The sequence below is a fragment of the Mustelus asterias genome, chromosome 1 (genome assembly GCF_964213995.1).
Source record: "Mustelus asterias chromosome 1, sMusAst1.hap1.1, whole genome shotgun sequence".
Classification (NCBI taxonomy): Eukaryota; Metazoa; Chordata; class Chondrichthyes; order Carcharhiniformes; family Triakidae; genus Mustelus; species Mustelus asterias.
The window spans coordinates 103,892,572-103,910,316 of NC_135801.1; the positions used below are offsets into that span (position 1 = coordinate 103,892,572).

The following is a 17,745-nucleotide window of genomic DNA, read 5'->3' on the forward strand; positions in this document are numbered from 1 at the left end:
AATTGGCTTGATAACAAGCTCAATTGAATTGAATTAAATATGCAGACAGGCTGTCATTCGACATCTGCCCACCTAGGGTTTTAGGGGGGATTGTTCTGGGCTGGGCAAGTGGTGGGCTGGGCACCATTTGTATTTTACATGCCCACCACGCCCCCCACCCCATCCCCCCACCCACCCTTCCAAAAATACACTTGGCAAGGGACCTTAAAGTCAGCCCATTTTTTATATCTTAGGACATGAATAGCATTGACTGGATGTACTTATTGCCCATCCAAAGACTCTTCAGCTGAAGAGTGTGCAATTGGAATCATCTGTGAAATATTTGGGTTTTCATAACAATTCACCAATTTTCATGGTCACTTTTGATGTACGAATCCACAAATGTCCAAATTCAGTTTCACAAGTTACATTGGTGGAATGTGAACTAACAGGCATGGTAACCACTTGGCCAGCTCACTGATGGAGACCAAGAGGTAGTTCTAGGAGTGTGAGCTAGGTTCAGATGTGTGTGTTGGTCTGGGGGAGAGAGTGTGTATTTCATACTCAGCTAGCAGATTTTCTGCTAGTGTGGATTTCTCATTTGCCAAGTATGAAAGCTTTTGAACATGATAATAGATTTCTGTACATGTCAGGCACCCAGATGACTGAGAATGAAACTGTCCTTCTCAGCTCCCAAAGCTCCATAGTGTGAGGAAAGTGAGCAAATGATGATAAAAGGTATGGATAAAGTAGACGTGGAGTGGATGCTTCCTCTTGTGGGACATTCTAGGATGAGAAGTCCTAGTCTTAGGATAAGGGGTAGCAAATTTAAAACAGAGTTGAGGAGAAACTGCTTCTCCCAAAGGGTTGTGAATCTGTGGAATTCGCTACCCCAAGGTGCAGTGGATGCACCTTGGACAGATTTTTAATTGGTAATGGGTTGAAAGGTTACAGGGAGAAGGCAGGAAAATGGGGATGAGGAGCATATCAGCAATGATTGAATGGCGGAATGGACTCGTTGGGACAAATGCCCAATTCTGCTCCTGTATCTTATGAACTTATGAAATAATATATGTATATATCGTGTTTTTTATGTTTCAGGGGAATGTTTTAAAGTTCAACTTTTTTCTACAGGTAGTCAGTATGTTTGGAAGGAATACAGCTCAGATGCTGGGAGAGCAGAATAATTGCTCATTTCATCCTTGCAAGTGGTTATATTAAGTAAAGTTAATGGACTTCTGTTTACTTAAATTCCTCTGGGATTTCAGATTACAGTGATTGACAGGGTCGTGTGATGTTCTGGTTTATGTGCAGTCTTGGATCTGTAGCAAAAAGAAACAAGCTTGTTCAGAAAGGAGTTGGAGTTCAGCTGTTTTGGTTCAAGTTGGGGTTGTTTTCCGGCTTCTGAAAGATCTATGTATCTCTCTGAAAACCCTAAGGCTGTCTACACTCGTTATATTTGTGATTGCTAACTATATTTAAATTGGGTTTTGAATCTGTAAGAAGAATGGTGCTTATTTGGAACTGCAATAGTGATAAGTTAGAAATTAGAGTTGTTTCTTTTCATGTTTAAAGGTTGTTCAACTGTTACAAGTTAAACTGTTTCATTTTGTAAGAGGTATATTTAACTGTGTTGTGAATAAATCTTGTTTTGATAAAGGATCCCGAATTTGTCAATGGAATTACCTCTGGAATGAAACATCCTTTTTTCACATTTATGTCAAAACAGAAAAAATTATTGGGGTCTAGTCTGGCTTCATAATATACCTTGTGGTTCTGGTCCGGGACCCTAACAATAGTTAACATTGCCCAAACACCAAATGTTGTCAGATGTTTGAAGTTTACATTCCAAACTATCAAGAAATCCTGATCAGTAGTCTCCATTTGCTTGAAATTCCAAAATTTAGAGCCAATGAGACATTCACATTCCAGCCACCAACAAATAGGCAGTTACAGGTGGCTGTAGTAAGGAGGCCTTGTGGGAAGTCGTAGCATCTGCCACCACTGGATCAGAAGTCTGGATTTGGGTCTAATGCCAGAACTTGTTGGCCACTGAAGGAGCATCCAAAGCGGTTCACCGGCCAGATAATTAACTTGGAAATCCTTCCAACACCCCCCCCCCCTCCAACACCACCGCCCCCCCCCCCCCCCACCCCCGCCACACCCCCCACCTCCACTATTTCCCAAAGGACAAAAAAGTGTGTGTGCAAAACTCAGCTCAAAATAGGAGCTGTCATGGTACTCTATCATACATTCTGAACACTCAGTAGGTACACATCTCACTTTCTTAAACTGCAAGATCTTAGTTCCAAGTTGGCAATATTAAAGTCTTCAAGTTACTACTGGTTTAAACCAGTCACAGTAATGCAGTTCATTAGCACAGAACACTGATAAGCCTTCTGTTGCTTGTTCAGCTGAGACTATCTTGCACATTAGAATATTCACTTCTAGGATTATTTGGGATCAAGGAGGAAGAATCACAGCATCTGGTGAGACTTACCCATCTGATGAAAAGTCATCCAGACTCAAATGTTAGCCATGTTCTCTCTCCACAGATGTTCCCAGACCTGCTAAGATTTTCTAGCATTTTTGTTTTTGTTTCAGACTCCAGCATCGGCAGTAATTTGCTTTTATATGTCCTAGATGGATCAATGGCCCAGGATAGCAGGTTAGTCATCAGCAGCATACTGAAAGTCGGTAGATTTCCCCTCACATATCATGACTATCACAGAGGATGACTGAGTTCTAGTTAGCAATCAGCAAGCTTGCCTTCTGGAGTCAACCTAATCCCAGTAACATCTAAAACAAAAGAAAAATACCACACCTGCTGGAAGTCTGAAATAAAATGGAAAGTGCTGGAAGTACTCATCAGGTCATGCAGCTCTGAGCGGGAGAGGTTCAGGTCAATGAACTTTCAACAGAAAGATCTGATAAAAAATATTCACTTTGCCTGAAAGTACGGAGCTAGAGCAGCCAAGCAGGACCAATAAAACAGGATCAAATGTGTGACCATGGGTGGCACGGTGGCACACTGATTAGCACTGCTGTTTCACAGTGCCAGAGACCCAGGTTCAATTCTGACCTTGGGCCACTGTCTGTGTGGAGTTTGCATGTTCTCCCCATGTCTGTGTGTGTTTCCTCTGGGTGCATTTGTTTCCTCCCACAGTCCAAAGACTTGCAGCTTAGGTGGATTGGCCATGCTAAATTGCCCCTTTGTGCCCAAAGATGTGTAGGTTAGGGTGATTAGCCATGGCAAATGTGCAGGGTTATGGGGATAAGGCAGAGGGGAAGGCCTGGGTTGGATGCTCTTTCGGAGATTCAGTGCAGACTTGATGGGCCATAGAATCCTAAGAACATTTGGCGCCCGGAGCCAACTCAAGACCAATGAGCCAACTCCAGGCTGGATAGTCTTTTTCTGCACTGTAGGGACTCTATGGTTCTATGTTGACACTCAAGTGACAAAGTTAAGCAACAAAATCATATGGATGTTAAATCCAGTTGGGTCCAAATCTACCACACCAGAACATGTCTGTGCTGTATCCCATTGCATGTTAACACTAGCTGTTAGAATTTGGAGGAAATACATTATTGAGAACTGAAACATTGTCAAATTACCTAACATTCGGGAAACGGAATACTGCACAGCATCCTGCAGTGACGGAGCTTTTCTACTGATGGTTTGAATGTGAATATTTCCAAAACTTACAATTTTTTGAATTGAGTTTTGTTTTTAGGTTGTTCATTGATTTTTTTCTCCTTCCCCACTGTTTTCCTGTAGAGAGAGGTCAGAGACGGGTGCAATTCCACGGCAACAGGAAGTTTTCAATGTAATTCCCAATGGTGAATGGTGAGCAGGAACACTCGGTAGGCTATTTATCTGTGGCAGAGCGTTGCCAAGAAACAATCCTTGTTGGACTAGCAGCGTAGAGCTGAGAGTTCAAATCCCACCACAGCACCAGAATAAAATGGCGCCCATATCTGAAAGAAGAGCATTGGCACTTTTCAAAGTCCCATCAGCTCCAGCTTTTAACTGTGGTTGTCACTGATGGAGATACAATGGGCCTGATTTTACCATCGCGTTGTGCCCGTTTTCAAGTGCAAAAACTTGGTAGAGTCAGGTGTTAGGCGAGTAGCGTGATCCGCCTCCATGCTTGTTCCTCCTTTACAAAGGCCCGAAAATGGCCGCGATCGGGACCGCGCCTGAAACGGCCATTTAAGTGCATTTGCATGTATTTAAATTGACTTAATGGGTAGCACGCCCAACTTTACCGGCACTTTCCCATTTACCACTACGTTCACTCATCCAGAATCAGCATGAAACAGCCATGCTCCATGTAAGTCCGACTCAGATGCTCCATCAGTGTGGGTTAGTGAGGAGATAACTGCCTAGCATCCGACTGCTCTCTGCTTGAGATCGGTGGAGGTGGGGGGATGGTGGGTCCACTGCCACTCTGCTTGAGATTGGTGTGGGGGGGGGGGGGGGGGGCTCCACTGCCACTCTGCCTGAGATCAGTGGGGGTGAAAGGGAGTTCGCTGCCACTCTGTCTGAGATCAGTAGAAGGGAAGGGGGGTCCCCTGCCACTCTGCCTGAGTTCAGCGGAGGGGAAGGGGGGTCCACTACCACCCTCCCTGAGATCCGTGGGGTGAAAGGGGGTCCACTGCCACCCTGCCTGAGATCAGTGGAGGGAAAGGGGGTGGGGAGATAATGGGTCACTAATGTTGGGGGGTTGGGGCAATGTCTGTGGGGGCTGGAGGAGGCATTATCTGGTCCAGGAGGGATGTGGCAGGGGAGTGGCATTCTATCATTTTTTTCTGTGCATGCGCAGTTGGAGGTGCCAATCGGAGCTGCAAGGTTTCGGGCGCGTTATACCCCATCTACAGGCTTGCGCAGCGTGATTCGGACTCGCTGGTATTTTTTCAGGCAGAGTGCATATGGGGGTGCCTCAGAACGGGTCTAAAAGTCACATCTGAAACACTCCCAGTCCAGCACTTAGAATTAAAATGGTAAAATAGGGCCCAGTGTGTACAACATTTCAAAGTAATTTGCAGAGTAACCATTATTGAAAAAGGTTGACTTGTCAAACGTTACATGGAAAGCCTGATGCAGCAGTGAGGGCAAGTTCAGATGCTAGCGTGCTGATAACGGCAGTAAAACCAGAGTGGCACAGTGGTTAGCACTGCTGCCTCACAGCACCAGGGAACTGGGTTCAATTCCGGCCTCGGGTGGCTGTCTGTGTGAGCGGGTCCAGCGGAGATTCACACGGATGATCCCAGGAATGGTAGGCCTGACATACGATGAACGTCTGAGGATCGTGGGATTATATTCATTGGAGTTTAGGAGGTTGAGGGGAGATCTGATAGAAACTTACAAGATAATGAACGGCTTAGATAGGATGGACGTAGGGAAGTTGTTTCCATTAGCAGGGGAGACTAGGACGCGGGGGCACAGCCTTAGAATAAAAGGGAGTCACTTTAGAACAGAGGTGAGGAGAAATTTCTTCAGCCAGAGGGTGGTAGGTCTGTGGAATTCATTGCCACAGAGGGCTGTGGAGGCCGAGACGTTGAGCGTCTTCAAGACAGAAATTGATAAATTCTTGATTTCTCGAGGAATTAAGGGCTATGGGGAGAGAGCGGGTAAATGGAGTTGAAATCAACCATGATTGAATGGTGGAGTGGACTCGATGGGCCGAATGGCCTTACTTCCGCTCCTATGTCTTATGGTCTTAAGTCTGCACATTCTCCTCGTGTCTGCATGGGTTTCCTCCAGGTGCTCCAGTTCCTCCCATGCTCCAAAGTTGTGCTAGTTTGGTTGATTGGCCATGCTAAGTTGCTGCTTAGTGTCAGGGGAACTAGCAGGGTATATAAGTTAAAGGATAGAGCCTGGGTGGGATTGTATTTGGGGCTTGCTTGATGGGCCGAATGACTGCACTGTGGGGATTCTGGGATTTTATGATTTATGACCTTTCAAAAATTGGGAATAACGGAATTCCCGGTTGGGTATAATACAATAAATTGCTGAAGTACAGCATCGCCAGATGCATGTACGTTCGAGTTGGTGGTTACATTTAGCACATTCGATGTTATCTGAACTGGGATAGACAGGAGAAGGTTAGAACATACACAAGCATTCTACATCCAAGAGAAAACAAGCTTCATAATGATGGTGATGATAATCACAACTTTGATAATTAACCAATTGACACATTCATTCTCCATGTGTATCTCCCTATTTTGTTTCCAGGTGATTATTCCGCTTTGTTTCCCCGTGTGTCTGTTCAACAACTGACAAATGCAGAACATCATTTAATTCAGTTCAAACCGGTTTTCCTTTTCAGACAAATGACATTTCCAGGACGTTATTGAAAACTAGTATTTTGGCTACAAATAATGAATCATTTGTCAGCAAGTTGAATGAAGTCAGCGAGGCAGTCTGGACATGGCTGGGTCTCACACACACACATTGAAGGACAGGGCAATTCACGGGTACTATTAATATTGCGAGATTTTGCTTAGGTAACCGATTCAAATCCCTCCACACGCTGCCTGGAAAATTAGTTCAGCTGAAACTAAAGGCGGATTCTTGCCAGGCCGGGCATGTTGTAATTCCTTACAGCTGAATCACTGGCCCCATTTAACTCGGGGTAAAAGAAATGCTCGTGATAGTGTTGCCCGAATATCTCCTGCAGGTAGAGAGGGGCATTGGCCGTTCTTGTGACCTCAAATTTGAGGACAGACAGTGGGAGCAATCTAAAGAAGCTGATTGGGATCGTTCAAGATCAACAGTCAGTGTTAGTGCCTGCCACTGAACGGGAAATTGTCGTGCATTAATAAAATGAAACATTGTCTCTCGGCAATCAGTACAAATTCCTCCGTTTCCAGATTTTGTTCTATAATCACAAACTAGAATGAAGGTCTAATCTCGGTTTAATATAGGTTACTGACCTGAAAGAGACACGGAAAATGTCACTGTCCAATGGGTTTCAGGTGATCTTTGGCATTAACTCAGATCCTTTTTTCTGCCATTATTGACCACCTCAGTGTATGTGTTATTTTAAAAAAACACCGGCAGATGTTTGAACTACTTATTTAGTATTTTCCCTGTGACATTTAACTCAAAGCTGCCATCGGTGTCCTACAGTTCTCGTATTGATTACGTGTATTAAAAATTAAATTTCCCTGGAATGTGAGCCGGAGATGAAGAGATTTCAAAGCGATCTGAGTGTGAATATGAAGCGCTCTGGGTGATAGATGTAGCTGTCCCCAGTTGTGCACCTGCTGGGTTCACATGTGGCTTTTGCTGCAGCCGATCGCATTTATATCGCAGGCTGGTGCTCAGAGTAAGCTCAGTCTGCTCTGAGATCCTGTCTCTAAAACTCAGTCTGCTCTGAGATCCTGTCTCTAAAACTCAGTCTGCTCTGAGGTTTAGTACCTGAAGCTTAGTCTGCTCTGAGATTCAGTCTGCAAAGCTTAGTCTGCAGTTTAGTCTGCTGTAAGATCCAGTCTCTGAAACTTAGTCTGCTCTGAGCTTCAGTCTCTAAAGCTGTGTACTGTGAGATTCAGTCTCTAAAGCTCAGTGTTCTCTGAGATTCAGTCTCTAAAGCTCAGTGTGCTCTCCAGTGTTTGCTCACTCAGGAGAGGGCTGTTTGCAGCGCTCCCTCAGCTTGCTCTGATACAACTGGCAATGTAACTACTCTCGGGGCGCTCTGTGAACCAGGTGACTCTGGTCACAACATCTTCTCTCGCTTCTCTCCGAGGTTGTTGGGAGCCACATCTGACTGGAGCTCCGGGAGCTCTGGGCACCTCCTGGCTTCCCGCAGGGGCTCTGCTCTCTCTCTCTCTACCAGGACATTTCTCCGCGTTCAGCGACTAGAGCCGCTCTCAGAAATCAGGCAGAAGGCGTTTCAGCTCAACTCTCTCTCCCGGTTCTGAGCGAAATCTCTGAAGGAGAGGAGGGCGGATTGAACACTAATCGATCTGAGAGAGACGGAGAGGGTGGCGACCACAAGCGGCAGCGGCTGGGAGGAGTGAAGAGCAGCTCCGGCTCTCTGCGGCGGGAGGATCAGCCTCTCCCCCACCCCCCAAGTCAGAAATCCCTGTGTCCCCGCCATGGCAAGCCAGTGAAAGCCTCCTCCCAGAGCCCTGCGGCTCTCCATGTCCTCCTGGCAGGAGGGAGGGAGCGGGATGTCCTGGGAGATGCGTTTGTCCTCTTTCTCTCTCTACTTATTCCCCCTCAAGTTTCTGACTGCTTTCAGAGCAGTCCTTTGAAAACCACGAGCTAACGACCGCTTTCCACCCAATAAACAAGCAGGCACTTTAACCAGAAAAGTGACTGCCAATGATAAAGAATTGGATTTCTTTTTTTCTGTAATTTGCAGTATTTGACCCCCTTAAGTCATGCCCTGAGCTGGACCCTTCCTGATTTAGTATTTTGCCCAAATGGTGTGAGATGTTGAGCTAATCAGACTCCACTTGCTGGATTTTGCGGGCTTTTCTTGGGGAGAGCGCTGCTGGAGCTCTCGGATGGAGGCTGGGGGGTTCCCCGGCTACTGGCTGCCCCACCACTAGCTGCTGTGTGCCTCCACTCGCAGAGACAGCCTTCCCTCTCCCTACACCCCATTTGTTTTAGAGAGGAAAGCCCCCTATTTCTCGCTTGGTGTGTGTCCCCCTTTTCAGTAACGGTGAAGATGTTGATGTGGTCGGTGCCAGGTTCCAGGCTGCCCTCTCCCCGGGACTCGGCGCTCCGCCGGGCGGCACTGACTGGAGCAGTGGCCGCTCTCCCCCAGCATCTCCCCGGCAGCAGAAGCATCAAAGTCTTCATCAGCTCCAATCCCGAAGGTAGGAATTCAACATCTAAGCTTCATTCTTTCAAACTTACACTGCACTATGGTGCCATCCGTTCATGTCCTTTAAAAAAAAGTTTGGTGTCGGAAGTTTTTAAAAAATAATAATTTTAAATATATTCCCCAAGTTTGAATGTGTCCCCCAAGTTTGGTCTAAGGATTATCAGTCATTGTTTGCTCGCTGCCATTATTGTGTTTAAGTCACTTTATTACAAATATCTGTTAAATGTGAGTTGTGATATCAATAATTTACTGTTCTGTCAGAACTAAAATTCAATGGCTTTAACTCCATCACATTTACCAGCACAGTTTTGTTTTAGTTAATTCAAAACTTGATTAATCAGGTACTGTAAATAAAGCGATTTATAGCTTCAAAAAAATCTTATTGGTACTGGAAGTTTCACTGAGGAAAAAGTCCTTGGAAGATAATTTAATTAAGCGTATACCTGTTCGCTCGTTATGTTAGTGCTGCCTTAGTCAGTCACTGTCAAACAAACCTGCCGATTAAGCTGAGTGGAACCCGCTCTATTTATAAATACAGCAAGAGGGAATATTGTTGAGTGAAAGGTTATGTGTGCTAGTGGCTGTATAGGAGACCATCCCTACAAATTAAACCGATCCACCTCCTGGATAATGCCATCTTTCACCATTATATCACATTTCCACTTTTCTCCATGGCTTCCATTCAGTCTTTAAAAGTGTGACCGCAGTTTTTTGTGGGTTTGATTCTCGCTTCGGGAAGGCTGAAATCATCCCTGACTGTTGCTATCACCTGGTAATTTTCTTAAGAGGCAAGTTATCGGGTGAATTGGCACTAGTGAATGTAGTGACATGATTGGTGATGTGAGCGCATCATTTGACCCAATCCTTTCCAGGAATCGGAGTCAGGCTGCAGGCTGGCAGGAATGGCCAGCTGCTGTATTCGGCCTCTGCCCAGCTGCACAATAGCAGGGCAGCAGGGATGCTGTTTCGCTTCCAATTTTTCTTTAACGTGATATTAATCTTTGATCATTTTGAAATTAGTAGTATTGAAATAGATTTTATGTGAACATTGTGGATTGGGAAATTGGAAGCAGGTACTTATATTTTTTTCTGGAACTTAAACACATGAAATGTCTATCGTGGAAATGTCTCACGATGTCTGGAATGAGAGGAGAAATGATGGGCATAGGCTGGCATTGCTTATTATGTGAAGATGAGAGAAATTGCTCTCTTAATCTGTAATAGATGAGGTCATGCATCAGATATATAGATCTGCTTCACAAGCCTTATGTCCCCATTTCATACACTGTGGACTTATTTAAATGACTTTTTTTTCTATGCTTGAAGTCTCAGGGGGTGCTGTTGTGCTTTCAGGCATTCGAGTTTTTTCCTTATGTTTGAAGTTTCAGGGAGTACAGTTGTACTTTCAAGCTCAAGAATCTGTAGACGATGTGATAATGAAGAGGATTGTGAAGCATAAATGTTTGTGGAGCTGAGTGCATTTCAGATGTCTGAGAGCATGAATGTGCTTCATTATTTCCAGATTGAAGCGTCAAGTTAGTTTTTTTTATTTATAAAATCAATTTTGTTCAAGAATTACCATCTATAAATTAACATCACAAAATGTTGATGGCGTTATTAAGAATTGCACAAGGGATAGGGTTTGTTTTCATTGTGGTTAAGGAGGCTCAAGTAAAAAGTTGTGTCTGCGATTTGCTGGTGTTACATTATCAATAATTAGTTTCAAGGTGAAAATATACCCAAACACTCCTAATTGTGTTTACAAAATGTTATCATCGGTTGGAAATTTCCAAGAGCCAGTTTGTATGTTCAACATGAATGTCATGTTATGGGATATTTTAACCATTTTGCCACAAAGGAAGCAGAGTAAAAAGTTGTATTTTCATGCTTTTTTTGAGCCAACGCTATCCCCACAATGTTTAAAAAATATATTTAATAGATCCAAGCTAATTAATGTGCGAAATGGAAGTTGTTTTTCCCAGAGGGTAAACAACAAACAATTCATCCAAAAATAAATCTCACACTGATCTGGATAATTGTGACATTGCATAATTGTGTAGTCAATGGAAATAAAAGTCAGGAAGATTTAAAAGTGGTTGCTGATGCGCTATTGCATAGAGTCAAAATTGCTCCCCTTGTGTTGAGAAGTCTTAGATTCCTCTGTACCTGAGAAGGGTGAGAAATGGTAGCATGGCTCCCCTCCCTTTCCACCTCTTGGCTGACCACAACAGGTGTTTTTAAAATAATTTGCTTGTCAATTTAGTGAGGATTGGGCGGCACGGTGGCACAATGGTTAGCACTGCTGTCTTACAGTGCCAGGGACCCGGGTTCAATTCCGGCCTCAGGTCACTGTGTGGAGTTTGCATTTTCCCATGTCTGCATGGGTTTCTTCCAGGTGCTCTGGTTTCCTCCCCCAGTCCATGTGGGAGGAAACCGGAGCATCAGAAGGAAACCCATGTGCGGGTTAGGTTGATTGGCCGGATTAGCAGGGTAATTATGTGGGGTTACGGGAATAGGGCCTGAGTGGGATTGCAGTTGGTGCAGACTCCTTGGGCTGAATGGCCTCCTTCTGCACTGTAGGGATTCTATGATTTAACTGTTTAGTGCTTTGTCTGTAGAAGACGCACACGCAGACAGGTTTTCTCAGGGAGGGGTATTTATTGTCCTTAACGGCTGATAGACAATATTTAAAAAATGCTCCAACTTGCATGTGCATCCAAGAGATGCATGCACATACAGGTAAGTAACAAGGAGCGAAAGTACAGTAAATTGTTTAAGAATGTCCAAAAGAAAGCCAGTTATTTATGTACCTGTAGGTGGATGTGTTGGATGGTTTCAGGGCATGTTTGGTTATTTTTCCTTGTTCTACACTGACAATTTGAAGTATTGATGGACAATCTCCATCTTTTCCTTTGAATTTGGCAGCTGTTTGGTTTACATTGAAGATGCCACTGGTCAGTATCTGAGGCAGGGCTCATGCTTGCAGAATGGCTGAGGAAAGAGAGAGGAACCATGAGTTCTCTTCTCATTATTACCCACTCATGTTCTGTCTGTCTCTATCACTGAAAAAAGCTTTTTTAACCAAAAGGGAGGGTTAGCTTAATATCATGTGACCACCATTCACAAACTAGCCACTTATCAAATATGGTCACAGCAAGTTAGGGAACCTTCATTCCAGGTTCATTGTTTAAAGTGATGTGGAGTCCTCCTCTCAGCCAAGGTCCATTGTTCAAAGTGATTAACAACTCAGTCCACACCCATCTGGATAAACAGACTATGTCAGGAAGTCTGAGAGTAGTTCAGAGGATGAGCCATATACACTCGTTTCAGTGATTTGCTCTGTTGGGCTACTTCCAGACTAATAGTTTACAATTTGCAAGTTGAAATTATGTAAATAGTTGGCCATTTTAAGAACTGCTGTTTGGTCACTGTTGCCAGTTTTTAAAACTTATTCTGTGGGTTCAGCTCACTCAACAAATAAAGTCATTTTTAATATAAAACAAAGTTGTGTAACAAGATTTTCAAATGAAAGTTGCAATTAAAAAATGAACAATAAAGAAAAGTTTTACTTTGGTGCAAGTCCAGGGTGTAAATATAGAATAACATTGGCCCAGATTTTCCAGTCAGCAGTGGTGCCACAACGGTCGCTGCTCACCACGATTAAAAGTGAGCCCAATCCTCTTCTCACTGTTGCAACTGGAATTTCTTGTCCCAGAGTGAGGAGCAGGCTATAATCGCAGGAATCCATGAGGAGGAGTGGAGTTTTGATGTCACCAGCTCAAGTAACTTCCCTGAAGGTCAGCATGCTTGCAAAGTTATGTTGAGTTTTTCTTTGGTGAATTGTTTGAGGTTTTTTAAAAAACTATTTCAACATTTCAAAGACTTAATTATTGTGAATTTGGAGTGGGAGTGCGAGTGCTGGTGTTACTTGTTCAATGTTAAATACATTTTTAGGCCTTTGTGATGCAGCTTCTACTGTTAATCACTGTCAACACAGGCCCTAAGCATTGGTTAACAGTTGGAATAGCCTGGGATAAATATCTGGGTAAAGTTACGGGCATGAAGTCCAAGTCTTCAATGCTCGGTGTCAGGGTAGAGATATTCTTGGAGGGGCCCGAGCAATGTGATTCTGCCTATTGGAAGTCTCAACGTCTCAGATAAATACTGGCATGTGCCCTGGGTTCTCAGCATTGTCAGAAGATCCAGGCCATTACTTCCACAATAATTCATATCTTCCCACTATTATACAACAGAGATTAGCACCAGCCCAATACTGGATTGCATTGAGCTTTGCAAAGTTTCTTTAGAACCCAAGAAATTCTATATCACGACCTATGATCCAGAATGAACCAGGATCCACAGAATAGGTATTTGCGGGTCAATTTTTCTGAATCATCAGTGAGTGAGAGAATTTGCCTGCTGCAACTGTGCATCAGTAAATTGTAAACTCATAAGCTCCTTTTCTGATGAACACTCACCATATGTAATGGTTCAAAAAATATAACAAAAAACAAAGGTTTATGTTTATGCTAAAGCAATGCTTCAACTGCTTTGACCAGTTAAAGGCCTTGCAGTAACCCCTGCAGATGGTCTACTATAATTTTGTACTGGAGGCTTTTCCAGTTTAAAGTTTATTTATTAGTGTCACAAGTAGGCTTACATTAACACTGCAATGAAGTTACTGTGAAAATCCCCTCATTGCCACACTCTGGCGCCTGTTCGGGTACACTGAGGGAGAATTTAGCACGGCCAATGCACCTAACCCGCACATCTTTCGGACTGCGGGAGGAAACCAGAGCACTCGGAGGAAACCATGCAGACACGGGGAGAACATGCAGACTCCGGACGGACAGTGACCCAAGACAGGCATCGAAGTAATGAAGCAGCAGTGCCTCTGTGCCTCTGTGCCACCATGCTGCCCCAATAAGCCAAGATCAGTCAAATTAGTCTTCATCTGTATATGTGTTTGGGACTTTCAAATGATGGATACTGATTTTACATGCTCTTTGTTTTTCTAACATAGGACTTTGGGGCAGGTTAGGCCGTTAAGCTCAACTAGCCTGATCTGCCATTCAATAAAATCATGGCTGTTCTGGTTGTGGCTTCAACTCCAAGCCTGCCGCGCACACCACCTCCCCCTCGCCGTCTACCCCATCCCCACCACACACACACACCCCATCTCACTGCCATGACACTTACTTCCTTATCTAGCCTTGAGAAAATTCAATGATCCAACCACCACTTTTCTGGGGAAGACAATTTCACAGACTAATGACCCACTGAGAGAAAATTCTCCTTATCCCCATCTTCAAGGGAGACTTCTTATTCTTAAACAGTGTCCTCTAGTTCTAGTCTCTCGCACACAAGGAAACTTCCACCTGGGATCTACTGTATCAAATTCCCCTCAAGATCTTATATGTTTTAACAGGATCACCTTTCATTGTTCTAAACTCCGATGGCTAAGCCCTTCATCTCAGGAATGAGTCAAATAAACCTTCTCTTAACTGCATCTAATGCAATTATTTCCTTTTTCAAATAAGGAGACCAAAATTGTACATAGTACTCTAGATGTGGTCTCACCAAGGTGTTGTACAGCTGTTCTAAAACCTTCCTACTTTTATAGTCAATTCCCCTTGCAATAAATATCAATATACCATTTACCTTCCTAATAACCTGCCGTACCTACCTACTAACATTTTGTGATTCATGCACCAGGACACTCAGATCCCTCTGTGTCACAAAAGTTTGCAATCTCTCTCCATTTAAATAGCATACAGTTTTTCTATTCTTCCTGCCAAAGTGATCAAGTTTGCATTCCCCCATATTATACTGCATCTGCTAATTTTCGCCCATTCATTTAACCTGTCCATATCCCTTTATAAACTCTTGACAAACTTATTTTCCTACCTATCTGGTTACCACTAACAAATTCAGCTCGCAAATGTTCGGTCCCTTCAGATGTCAGAGGGACGTTTTTTACACAGAGAGTGGTGGGGGCCTGGAATGCGCTGCCAAGTAGGGTGGTAGAGGCAGACACGCTGGCATCGTTTAAGACTTACCTGGATAGTCACATGAGCAGTCTGGGAATGGAGGGATACAAACGAATGGTCTAGTTGGACCAATGAGCGGCACAGGCTTGGAGGGCCGAAGGGCCTGTTTCTTGTGCTGTACTGTACTTTGTTCTTTGTTCACCCAAGTCATTGATTTAGATTGTAAGTAGTTGTGGCCCCAGCGACACTCACTAGTTATAACTTACCAATCTGAAAATCACCCATTTACCTTTACTTTCTGCTTCTCATTACCATGGATAAAGGATTGGTTAGCCAATATGTTACCCCCTACACCATAAGCTCCTATTTTGTGCAGCAATCTTTGATATGACACCTTATTAAATGCCTTTTGGAAATCCAAGTACTCCATATCTACAGGTTTCCCTTTATCAACCTTGCTTGTTACTTCCTCAAAGAACTCTCTAATAAATTAGTTAAACATAAGTTCCCTTTCATAAAACAATGTGGACTCTGCCTGATCCCATTATGATTTCCTCAGTACTCTGCTATAACCTCCTTAATCATGGATTCTAGCAATTTTCCAATGACAGTTGTTAGGCTAACTGGCCTATAGTTTCCTGCTTTATGTCTCTCTCTTTTCTTGAATAAGAAGTGTCACATTCACTACTTGCTGACTGGCTGGGACCTGTCCACAAGCTAAGGAATTTTGGAAGATTATAACTCACGCCTGTACTATCTTTGTAGCCACTTTTAAGACCCTAGGCTGCAGGCCATCTGGTCCTGGGAATTTTCCCAATACCTTTTCCCTGGTGATGGGATTGTTTTAAGTCACCTCTTGATTTTCAAGTTCATTTGGGAAGATTTCTCAGTTTTCTACAGTGAAGACAGACAGTACCTGTTCAACACCTCCATCATTCCCTTCTTTTCTATTAACAATTCCCCAGATTCATGTTCCAGAAGACCAACACTAGCTTTTATTACTCTTTTCCTATTTAAACTATTTTTAATCCTAAAAAATAGGATTAAATTTAAATCTTTATTAATTTAAAGATTAATAAAATAATCTTTATCTTATTAAAGATTAATAAGATAATCTTATTATCTGTTTTAACATGGTGGGCTTGCTCTATCTGGTTTCCTACATTCTCTCTTGATTATTGTATTAGTAATTCTTTGCCAGTTCTTGAAGTCTGTGATTTCCTGACCTACCACTAATCTTTGTAGATTCATGCAGCATTTCTTTCAATTTGTCCTTAACTTCCTTATTTAGCCACAGATGATGCCTCGTTCATTGGGAATGTTTGCTCAGAATTATTAAATATCCTCTTTAAAAGTCTGTCATTTCCCCTCTACTGTCCCAAACTTTAACCTAGTTTCCCTATTCACTTCAGTTAACTCGACCCTCATATCCTCATAATTGTCTTTATTCAGATTTAAAACGTTCGTCTTAATCGCACACTTTTTGTTATGACCGCTGACACTTATTGATTATCACCTAATCAATAACCAATCCTGTCTCGCATCTTGCGCCCTGTACTAAACATTTATGCGACTTCTGCATTGTAGTCCAGGCTATGAAATGGGAGATGATGGTGTTGTGGTAATTTCACTGGACTATCAATCCAGAGGTCCAAACTAATGCTCTTGGGACATGGGTTCAAATCCCAGTAGAAGCTAGTGGAATTTAAATTCAATTAAAAAAACATGAAATGCAGTCCTAGAGTCAGTAATGGTGACCATAACGGCTGTCCTTGGTTGTCATAAAGACCCATTTTGTTCACTAATGTCCTTTTGGGTCCTTACCTGGTCTGACCTACATGAGTCCAGATCCACAACAATGTGATTGACTTTTAAAGCCGAGCAAGCCACTCAGTTCAAGGGCAATTAAAAATGGGCAACAAACACTAGCCTTGCCAGGGATGCTCACACTCCATGAAAGACTTTTTAAAAACTGTATTTGTTGCTTTGGCACTTAACCATTTCACAAATGTTTAAGGCCCTCTCAAGCCAGAATCATTTAGATTTTGTCATTCATTTATATTGACTTATTAGATTCTCTAAGATTTGATTTGATTTTATTGTCATATGTATTGGGATACAGTGAAAAGTATTGTTTCATGCACGCCATTCAGACAAAACATACCATTCATAGAATACATAGGGAGGAGGAGAGGACGCAGAATGTAATGTTACAGTCATAGCCAGGGTGTAGAGAAAAATCAACTTAATATATGCTAGGTCCATTCAAAAATCTGATGGCAGCAGGGAAGAAGCTGTTCTTGAGTCGGTTGGTACATGATCTCAGACTTTTGTACCCTTTTCCCAATGGAAGAAGGTGGAAGAGAGTATGCCGGCTGCTTTTCCGAGGCAGTGGGAAGTGTAGACAGAGTCAGTGGATGGGAGGCTGGTTTGCGTGATGGATTGGGCTACATTCATAACCCTTTGTAGTTTTTTGCGTCCTTGGTCAGAGTAGGAGTCATACCAAGCTACATCTGGAAAGGATACTTTCTATAGTGCATATGTAGAAATTGGTGAGAGTCGTAGTGGACATGCCAATTTTCCTTAGCCTCCTGAGAAAATATAGGCGTTGGTAGGCTTTCTTAACTATAGCGTCAGTGTGGAGGGACTAGGGTAGGTTGTTGGTGATGAGGATACCGAGAAACTTGAAGCTCTTGACCATTTCCATTTCGTCCCTGTTGATGTAGACAGGGGCACGTCCTCCACTATGCTTCCTGAAATCGATGACTATTTCCTTCATTTTACTGACATTGAGGGAGAGATTATTGCCATCGCACCATTTCACCAGATTCTCTATCTCTTTCCTGTACTCCATCTCATCATTGTTTGTGGGCTGATCCACTATGGTGTTGGAACGGAATTTGGCCACACAGTCATAAGCGTATAAGCAGTAT

The 17,745-nt window shown here is 43.2% G+C and overlaps 1 protein-coding gene across 1 annotated transcript in view; it reads left to right on the top strand.

Moving 5' to 3' along the window:
• Window positions 1-8,107: 8,107 nt before the first annotated feature.
• Window positions 8,108-17,745, top strand: part of nwd2 (NACHT and WD repeat domain containing 2) — a 141,716-nt gene continuing 132,078 nt past the window's right edge. Inside the window, exon 1 of the mRNA XM_078218806.1 lies at window positions 8,108-8,814. Coding sequence (XP_078074932.1) covers window positions 8,664-8,814 — 151 coding nt within the window. The 5' untranslated portion in view covers window positions 8,108-8,663. The remainder of the gene's footprint in view (window positions 8,815-17,745) is intronic.